Genomic DNA, 9,812 nt, shown 5'->3' on the forward strand with positions numbered 1-9,812 from the left:
GCATTTAAAGAGTAATGGCAAATGAAATAATAATATACTATATTAACAAATACCTTGTTTTACTTTGGGGAACCACCTCACTTGGCATGCGTCTAGCATGCATTGATTTGAGTTGGCTACTGTCCCCTAAGTCCACATTGAGAATGTTGTTGTTGACTTGATCATAATAGCCAGTAGACCTCAGCAGATGTGGAAACAACTCAGTCCAAGGTAGCATGATGGCATCAAACTGTGCGTCGGTGGTGCATGATAAATCATTATCGTACACCCGAATCTGCCACATATCAATATCTACCTCAACAGCAACCCAATGTTTTTGATGATCGAAGTACAGGACGAAGTATATGAAGTTCAAATCCTTCCAACATGGCATGTATCTGCTCTCCATACCCAGATAATACTGGTTCACCGCATCTGGCCATTCGAACGTACTTCTGTCACTGGGCCGTGCGACTCCAAATGCCTATGAGGAATTGTGGAAGTGTTGTGTCCAAAATCACACCTGGCTGAGGGTACAACTCTGGAAAATGATGGCGTCTCCTCCTCATCAAGTGTGATATGGCATCTATGTGCTGCATAAAAAAAAGAGAAGATTAATCAATGTCGTAAATAAAGTCGCGAAACGTCGCGAACAATGTCGCCAGAAAAATTTGCCTAATGTCGCGACAATGTCGTCACAATGTCGCGACATGTCGTTAAACAGAACACACAAAAAAAGTGCCCCATGTCGCGAGAATGTCGTCACAATGTCGCGACATGTCGACAAATAAAACAGAAAGCAAAAAAACATCTGTATCAGCAGCAATGTCGCGAAAATGTCGCGACAATGTCGCCAACACATCGACAATAACATATATGTTGCAAAATCAGAAAAAAAAACTAATTAATGATTAAATACTTACATCATCGTGAAGCCACTCCGACCTAAGAAATAAAATTGTGAAGAACTTCACATCGCCAACACCGGTGTGCACATTCCTAGGTCGAGCATTGGGAATGTCTCCAATCAACCACCTCTTGAACGTACGAAGCAATCTACGGTCTGCTGGTCTCTCCGGGTCTACGTTCTCCGGAAGAACTCGCCTCTTTTTCTTTTCCGCAGTGTAGTCGTTCAAGTACTTTGGCGGCTTCCTCTTCCTCACAAATGGCACATTTTCTGGGGGTGCAGGTAGAAGTAGGACTTCGTCCTGTGATTGTGTATCCCCAATGGCCGTGATAATTGCTTCCAATGGAGTTGACGGTGCCTCGTTATCATCTGCTTCCCAATCTTTTGGGAAGATATCTTCGTTATCACTCGCCTGTTCTTCCTCATTTTGCGGTGCAGGTGTGGGCTCTCCAGGTGTGGCCGCTCCTTTTACCATAGCCATCAACTCGTCCATCTTAGCCAGTAGAGTCTCCTTCAGATCTTTCTGACTATCTGTGAAGGACCGCCTCATGCTGAGATGGCTATTTACTAACCCCGTCTGTGCCAACATGACGGCTTCCTGCTGGGACTCAAGCTTCTCCAGCCGGGCCTCAATACTATCCAACCTCTTTACAAGGTCAGTGTCCACAGTTGTACTGGTTGGAGCAGAAGGACCTGCTGAAGTAGATGGCTCGTGTACTTCAGGTGCCGGTGGTGGTGGAACTAAATTTGCCTTTGTGACGGCCTCGTTGATGGTCTTCGCTTGAGTTTCAAACACGGACTCCTGTGTACCATCAACGTCTACCGTTTGTTCTACGTCCATCTCAAAGCAAAGAGGGGCTTTACCCTCATTAATACTCTTAAAGTATGCCTCTTCACTGGGCCGGGGAAACAAGCACTTCTTCACCACCAACTGAAACAAAAAAGGAACACAGAATAATTAAAAACTCTGAAAAGAAGTCAAATATTATGATAATTGTAAACATGCAGCACAATGTCGCTACATGTCGCTAACATGTCGCGATAAGCGATGTAGCAATTTCTTTTGCGATATCGCATAATGTCGCTAACACATCGCGAACAATGTCGTGAATGTTCATTTTCAATAAATTTAAATAAAATACTGAACAGTTAAGAAACATACCCGACTGTTGAATAACAGTGCAATGTCGGTTGCCTTCACATCTTGTTTCCGCTGGCCCTCCGGTGTTTTCCAGCTCAACATTCTGGGGAACTTGGTCCCGTTGCAGTGGGCATACTTCTTCCCCAACTTCTCAATTGCTTCGTATGCCCAGTACTGAAAGGCAGGCACATAGCCACTAACAGTGTACTTTGCCTCCTGAGCAATCTTCTTCCCCTTCTTCTTGTCAACATTATCCTTGTAATGTTGCATATTCTTTCCTAATGTCTCCATCAGCTTACGGAAAGCGCGCTCGCCCCACGGATACTTAAAGAAGAATTCGAGATCGTTAACAAACTTCAACATCTCAGGCCAAACTTGGACATTGCCCTCCTTTGATACTAATACACCTTCAATGAAAGCGATCAGTCCAAGCTTGTAGGCATCATCTTTATCTTCGCACCTCTCAAGTTGGAGCATAAGGGAGTCCAACTGAACAGAACTCTTCCCTTCAAAATAAGTCCGAACTAGATGGTCGTTGGACTTGGCGTGTATTTCCTCGTCTGTAGGGGCACTACCCATAGGTAAGCCAGTAATGAGTCCAAACTCTATCCGTCCGAATCTCATGTCATTTCTCCCTACATGAAACCAAACCTCATCCTCCTTTTCTGTGTCCACTTTCATTTTTCTTAAGAGGAGGCTGTGGACCAACGCGCCGGAGAAAGTCAACTCTCCAGCTTCCCAAAAGTGTCCGAAAGGACTAGCCTTCACTGTCTCAACCAAATCCATCTCAGTAAACTTGGCCTTGATATATCTGAACCTATCTGTACCCCGATAGGTAAGACGTCCCGTGAAATGAGAGGAAATTGGAAGTTTAAGTTCAGGTGCCATCTGCAAAATTGTCAACAAATTTGTTAGAAGTATGTCGTTAAAGATGTCGCAGTATGTCGCTAATTATCGTGAAACATAATACAGGTTACTGCTAATCATATCGCTAGCTATGTCGCCATTATGTCGCTACCATATCGCTAACAACAAACAGGACGATAAAAAACATGAATCCTAGGTACGACTGTCATATATCGGTAACCGAATCGCAAACATGTCGCCAAACACATACAAGTCGATAAAATCATGAAACCTACACACTCAACACTATATATCGCGAAGTGGCTCGCTAATGTATCGCTAAAATGTCGATAAACAAACGGTTTCTTATAAATTTTGAACTTTCCCAAGACGATGTCGCGCTATGTCGTGAACATAGTCGCGACACGTCGCAAATTGTGCAAAAACCAGAACACAGATCGGCATCAATGAAATTCAAACGAAATCAAAAAATTTTCAAAATAAAGTAAATACATTTCTTTAAAATGAAGCACAAACAAATAAAAACTAATCAAAACAATAAAAAAGTTTAGACAAATACCTTTTTTACTGTTTCGGATCTGGGTTTTGTGTAGGGGTGTCGCGAGTTTGGGGTTTCACGATATCGTCTCCAATGGTCTGGTGCTCGTCTCTCTGTGTTTCACGATATGTAACGGGCTTCCACGATTTGGTCGTCAAAGTTTTCGCGATGTCGCGATGTCGTCTGGAGGTGGTGGGTTTCGCGATTTCGCGATTTCGTCTGGAGGTGGTGGTTTTGTTGGGGTCGGGTGGGGTTTCGTAGCAGGCTTGGTGGGTTGTCGTTGGTGGTCCGGTGACTTGAGGTGGTGGTCCGGTTAGGGGAGGGTGGGTGTCGTTTGGGTTGCGTGAGAACGAGAGACAGAGAGAGAGAGAAAAGAGAGAGTTAGAGGGAGAGTGGTAATTTGAAATGGGGAGGGTATTATTGGGATTAATCTTAATTGGAGGTTATTTTTTGAACTATTTTTTGGCTAGCATATTAAAACAACACATGCTATTTTTAAGCATGTATTGTCAAATTTCCCATTATAAATTATTTAAAAATTTTAAAATTAACAAATTATTAGCTACAATATACACTATCATATAATAATATAATTATACACACTTTAAAAAACTGTTACTTTTAGTGACAACTTTTTAGTCACAACATAAATTTTTTGTAACTAATAAATGTGACTTTTAGTTACAATAAAATGTTACTTGTGACTAAAACATAATCTTTAGTTACAAGTTGTCACTAATTTAGTTTTAGTCACAACAAGTATTGTGACTAAAAATACATTTAGTCGCAATAAATTGTAATTTTTGTAACTAATACTTTTTGCCACGGACCTTTTAGTCACAACATAGGAATACTAATTTATAATTAGCTACAACTTTTTTACTTTTAGTCATAAATTTTGTTATGACTAAAAGTAAGATTTTTTGTAGTGACAATTATTACTGTAAATATGAAAGAATACATTAACCATCGCTTATCAAAAAAAAATATTATTATAAAAATGCATTATAATACATTAGAATATAAAATATAAATAGTGAAATTTTACTTATTTTGATTAGCAAAAAAAATTTACACACTAACAATTACATTATTCATAGTTGGTTGAATTAACTACATCATTTTACACTTAAAATGATATTTATTAATTATAATCATTTAATTTTTTTTATTGATTATTTTTATTTGTAAAATAAAAAAATACTAACATGAAGGTGCCACGGGCACCTCTACCCAGACTAGTATAATATATATAGGTAGTTAACTATAATGAATAGTTTAGTTACAATTATCTTTTATTATTATTACACTATAAAAAATAACTACTATTGGTGATAATTTTTTAGTCATAATATATAAATTTTTTGTGACTAAAATATAACTTTTAGTCACAATAAAAATTTACTTTTGACCAAAACATGATATTTAGATACAAGTTGTTACTAATTTACTTTTAGTCAGAATGATCAAAAATATATTTAGTTATAATAAATTGTGATTTTTGTAACAAATACTTTTAGTTACAGACCTTTTAATCACAATATAAAAATAATAATTTATAATTAATAACTTTTTTTTTTGTCGTAAATTTTGATGAGATTTATAAGATTTTTTGTATATTATTATTATTATTATTATTACTGATATACACCTTCATTAATGTTAATATTCATTGGTTAGGTTGATATTGATTAGTTAGATGGATATCACCATCAAACGGGCATTGCTAGTAAAGTAATTAATTAAGCTAAATAAGTGATATTTAATTTTTATATTCGGATTTTGAAGTATTTAATTAATAGCATATACAGTGACATTTTATGAGCAAGTTATGTAATATTATTTATATTTATTAAAATGAAATACGTAAACAACTCGATATTGAATCATTACTATGACAAATGACAATAGTTATCATTTCATTTCATGCCGTATGTATGAAGAGGTGACCCATAGCATAATTGATATTAGTATTTGTCAAGGGATCAGACACCACAATAAGTTAAGCGTTTTATTATGTAATACTAAATATCATAAATATTCTATTAATAAAAATCATAAATACCTTTTAGTAATTTTTTTATTTTGAAATTTCTTATAATTTAATTTAATAAAATATAAATATACAATTTATTCAAAAATAAAATTATATTTAATAATATAGTATGAGTATTGTTGGCTTAAATTTTAATTTGTTTAAATAGTTAAAATTTAAGCCAATTATACGAGCATTTTCATTAAAAATTAGTACTAATTAATGCTACGAGTTAGAGTTATGTGAATGATTGATAATTTATTGTATACTAATTATTAATTTAGAATATATGAAGTCTAATAATAATAATATGACATTTCATTACCACAAAGATATTTGGAGAAAAGAGGAGCAAATATAAAATTATCTTAGAAGGGCCAATTTATGCTTTTTTTTAAAAAAAGAAAAAAGAAAAATACATGTAAAAAAAAGGTTTTCACAAACTTCGGGAAGGACGAAAAATTCTTCATGCATTAACACTAGTAACAATATATTTGATAGCTCCATTCAAAAAAAAACAATATATTTGAAAGGAAGGAAAAGATGGGTGTTATATTTTTTATTTGTACTTACATTAAATTTTATTGGTTTTATTAAAATTTGAGTTAATTAGATAATTTTTTAATGTGTCAGCCCATATTTTTGGTAATCAATAGTTAATGGGTATTGTGTGTGTAAAATTTTAGTGAAACAGAAGTATTGACTTTTTTAGTTAATTTAAACTTTTGATACAGACTCAGTCCAACTAAGATTATATAGCTAAGTCCCCTTTCTAATTCACATAGTGGCTCATCACAATTGTATACTTTTGATAATCAGATAGAAATTAAAACTAATTCTAATTTAGAGATCTAGAGAGGAAGACTTAGTTGATAGCATTGCACTATCAAATTGTAGTAATTACTATAAATCAAGCAAGTACGTATATCTAATTATTATACATATTATTGTGTTTTATATTATATACAATTTTGTATCTTAAGATGATTAATTTTTCTAATAATACCTAGATGGAGAGTGGTGGGGGAGAAGAAAGTAGAAGGTGGAGGTGGAATCTATTATTTGGTAAGAGGGAGAGAGGAGAAGGAGAGAAAATGACTCCCTCTAACTCCCAAAAATTCAAACTCTCCCCCTTTGTTGAAATGCATTCATCCGTCCTATCCCGTTCCTTCCTAGTCCCTTCTCGGCTCGTGATGAAGATAGACATTACTAATGCCATTTAGAGCATCTCTAATAAAGGGCAACATATATCATCTTAAAATCTTAATTTTTTTATTATTTTTTTCTTCATCTACATAAAATTTGTCATTTAAAAAAAAAATACTCACAACTCAAAAAGTTACGCATATCACATTAGGTAAAAAATAAATTTTTTAATAAAAAAATGAAAAAAAACAAAGAAAAAGAAAAAAAAATATCATGTATCCACTGTTTATATTGTGTAAGACTTCACATAAAATTACTTTTAAAAATTGGACCACAATGCATATATTACAAGACCACTCCAATAAACTAACCCCATTGAAAATGCTCTTATGCATTTCTTCAACCATACAAGTGAAAAGCGTTGACTTAAGAGTTTGGTTGGTGACTTGGTTTATATCACACGGTCCAACAAAAAGTTAAACTTGTTCAAACCAAATGGATATACATAATAATCTTCCCTCATAGACTAAACATTTTTGTTAATCACAAACTTAATTGGTTTGAATACATGCACTAGCTTATAGAAGCTTCATACTACTCAACATAGTAAACAATTTGGTCCATCAAGCAGATTATTATAATACCACAATAACATTTATAAGAGATAATAATATATATAGATGGATATAGATCGAAGTTGAGGAGTGTGAATCAGAACGAGTCACACAGCAGAGTTGGCCAACCTAGGCTTGAAACTCACTAACAAACCATTTCTCATGTAAAGAGTAGTTGTGAGTTTTGGGACAACATTCTGACCTTCCATAACCTTAACTTGGTACCTCAGTAGTATAGCAGCGGCCACCATTTTCATCTGCATGTAAGCAAATGTTTTTCCTAGACACAACCTCGGACCACCATTGAAAACTGCATACTTGAATTGGCTCTCGTTCACCAACTGACCATTATTTTGGATCCATCTTTCTGGCTTAAACTCCATGCAGTCTTTTCCCCATATCCACTCCATTCGAGCCATTGAGAATATGGAGTAAAGAACCTTAGCACCCTTTTCAATCACTGTTCCATCAGGGAAAACGTCGTCGTTTATAACCTCTTTGATATCAATTGGTACAGGAGGGTATAGCCTTAAGGACTCTGTCAAAGCTGCTTGAAGATACACCATTTGCTTTAATTCTTCCATTGTAAAAACTATCTCTTCTTCTTTGGACTCGCGCCTTGACAAAATCTCATTGATTTCTTCAAGGATTTTGTTTTCGATTTTTGGGTTTTTATGTAGTAACCAAAAGAACCAAGCCAACCCCACCGAGCTCGTGTCACGCCCGGCCAAGATGAAACTTATACAAAAGTCTCTCAATAGCTTGTTAGAGAAAAAACTCTGTTCATTCTGTTTAGTAGTATTGATGATATTGTCCATGATCATAAGCCTTGACAAGAGATCAGAACGACCATCCAAGTTTCCTTGCTCAACGAGCTCATTCCTTCGATCCATAACAATCTTATCAGCAAATTCATGGACGAATTTGGTTGCTTCTTTAAGCCTTTTCTCGAAACCAAGTCCCAACAACTTCATAGGCTTCCATACAAAATATGGTACCAAAAATCTAAACAGAGTACACTCTGTAGCTTCTTCAAAGGCCTTAGCAAAGGGTACTTGTGGTAATTCTAGAGCCAAACACCCTGAATCAACTCCAAGAGCAGCAGCACATATATTATCAAAGGTAAAACGAAGAAGCAATTCTTGAAGGTCAATGATATTATTATGTCCTTTAATCACCTTCAAAAGTTTGTTTTGTACCAAATCCTGCATTGCCTTAAGTGAGTATTTCACGAAACGACTCGAATGCATCTCTATAGTAGCGACTCTTCTTTGGTGAAGCCATAACTCGTCATCTGCATTAAAAATACCATCACCAAGCAAATCAAGAAACCTTTCTTTATAATACTTGCCTTTTGGGAAGTTTTTGCTTCTTGTTTTGAGTATGTATTCGATCTTTGATGGATCAACGGTGACAATTCCATAAGCTCTTCCCATCCACACTCCCTTATAGGGAAAAGTGCCTTTAGCTTTGATCAAAGCAATGGTGATCCAATGGTAGATGTTGTTGATGTTGATGACTAAAGAGGGTATTATCCCAATGACAGGCCATAACATTGGACCTTTGTTGGTCATTTTCTGAACAAAACAGGTGAAAATAAATAGCCCCAGAAAGGCAATAGCTATGTCCCAGAAAGAGAGGTGGACATAAACAAAGCTCAGATATTCGAAGAAATAAGCCATTATTTTGGTCGTGTTTTTAATTAAACTCCTTTTTGTTCTATTCTCTGCTCTGCTCAGATTATATGGTATAGGTATTATATAATGTTGTATGTATAATAGTTCTTGAGTTAATGAATGAGATAGCTAAACTAGCTAGGTAGGTAGGTAGCTGATGATAGCTATATACCATAACTATTTAGTGGTTTTCAGTGTAGCATTTTAGAAAAATTGATTGGAAATGTGTAAAGGAAAATTAATGGAAAGGTAACTGTTTCTTTGACCTCATAACTTATTTGATTAGCGGTGGTGGAAGGTAATTAATTAGTGAGCATTGTTACTAACCACCCCATTACCATTATGTTACTTGGTAAAATTTTGTGACTAATAATTTTATATAATATTACTAAATTAAAATATGAGATCTAATATATAATTTTGCATTAATAATTATATGATTCTTTATAACAGTATGATATACTGGAATATTACGAGATATCTAGCACCACTAGCTACTATATAGTATCTGATTAGTAATTTTTTATAATAATTATTAGTTAAAATATATTAAATTTAATATTTAATTAATAGCATCTCGTGGAATAATTACTAATAAGCATCAATATAAATATAGACAATGATGGAGTTAGACTAATACTCTTTACTATTTTTCAATAATAGTGTGTCAACTTATCCCTTAAGAAAAATACTAAAACTTAGAAATAATTTAATTAAATATTTTTTTATATATTATTATAGTAATTATATATTAAATTTTATATAATTTAATTTAATTATTATTTATAAAATATTGTTAACTAGAATACGAGTGCACTACTCTAGTACGTTATCACGACCTCTATCTTTTCATTAATACAAGTTCAATTTACTAAAGAGAATCTGAAGAAAACGACAGTTAGGAGTACT

At 34.4% G+C, this 9,812-nt stretch overlaps 2 protein-coding genes across 2 annotated transcripts; both read right to left on the minus strand.

The window, feature by feature from the left end:
- Positions 1 to 437: 437 nt before the first annotated feature.
- Positions 438 to 2,915, minus strand: LOC133036756 (uncharacterized). The gene is made up of 3 exons (XM_061113486.1): positions 2,049 to 2,915; positions 903 to 1,817; positions 438 to 572 (listed from the first exon to the last, which is right to left on the minus strand). Exons 1-3 carry the CDS (start codon positions 2,913 to 2,915, stop codon positions 438 to 440), a joined length of 1,917 nt encoding a protein of 638 aa, XP_060969469.1.
- A 4,200-nt stretch (positions 2,916 to 7,115) lies between these two features.
- LOC115714542 (cytochrome P450 86B1) lies at positions 7,116 to 9,161 on the minus strand. The gene has a single exon (XM_030643275.2). It carries the CDS (start codon positions 8,907 to 8,909, stop codon positions 7,335 to 7,337), a length of 1,575 nt encoding a protein of 524 aa, XP_030499135.2. The 5' UTR covers positions 8,910 to 9,161; the 3' UTR covers positions 7,116 to 7,334.
- Positions 9,162 to 9,812: the final 651 nt, after the last annotated feature.

Source organism: Cannabis sativa, chromosome 4 (genome assembly GCF_029168945.1).
Source record: "Cannabis sativa cultivar Pink pepper isolate KNU-18-1 chromosome 4, ASM2916894v1, whole genome shotgun sequence".
NCBI classification, from domain to species: Eukaryota; Viridiplantae; Streptophyta; class Magnoliopsida; order Rosales; family Cannabaceae; genus Cannabis; species Cannabis sativa.

What these genes read in the sequence shown, in the direction of transcription:
- LOC115714542 (XM_030643275.2), bottom strand. Translation starts at nt 8,909, where the DNA reads ATGGCTTATTTCTTCGAATATCTGAGCTTTGTTTATGTCCACCTCTCT.
- LOC133036756 (XM_061113486.1), bottom strand. Translation starts at nt 2,915, where the DNA reads ATGGCACCTGAACTTAAACTTCCAATTTCCTCTCATTTCACGGGACGT. An exon ending in CACTGTTATTCAACAGTCGG is followed by an intron (nt 1,818 to 2,048) that starts GTATGTTTCTTA and finishes TTTTTGTTTCAG; the next exon opens with TTGGTGGTGAAGAAGTGCTT. An exon ending in CGGAGTGGCTTCACGATGAT is followed by an intron (nt 573 to 902) that starts GTAAGTATTTAA and finishes TTTTTTATGCAG; the next exon opens with CACATAGATGCCATATCACA.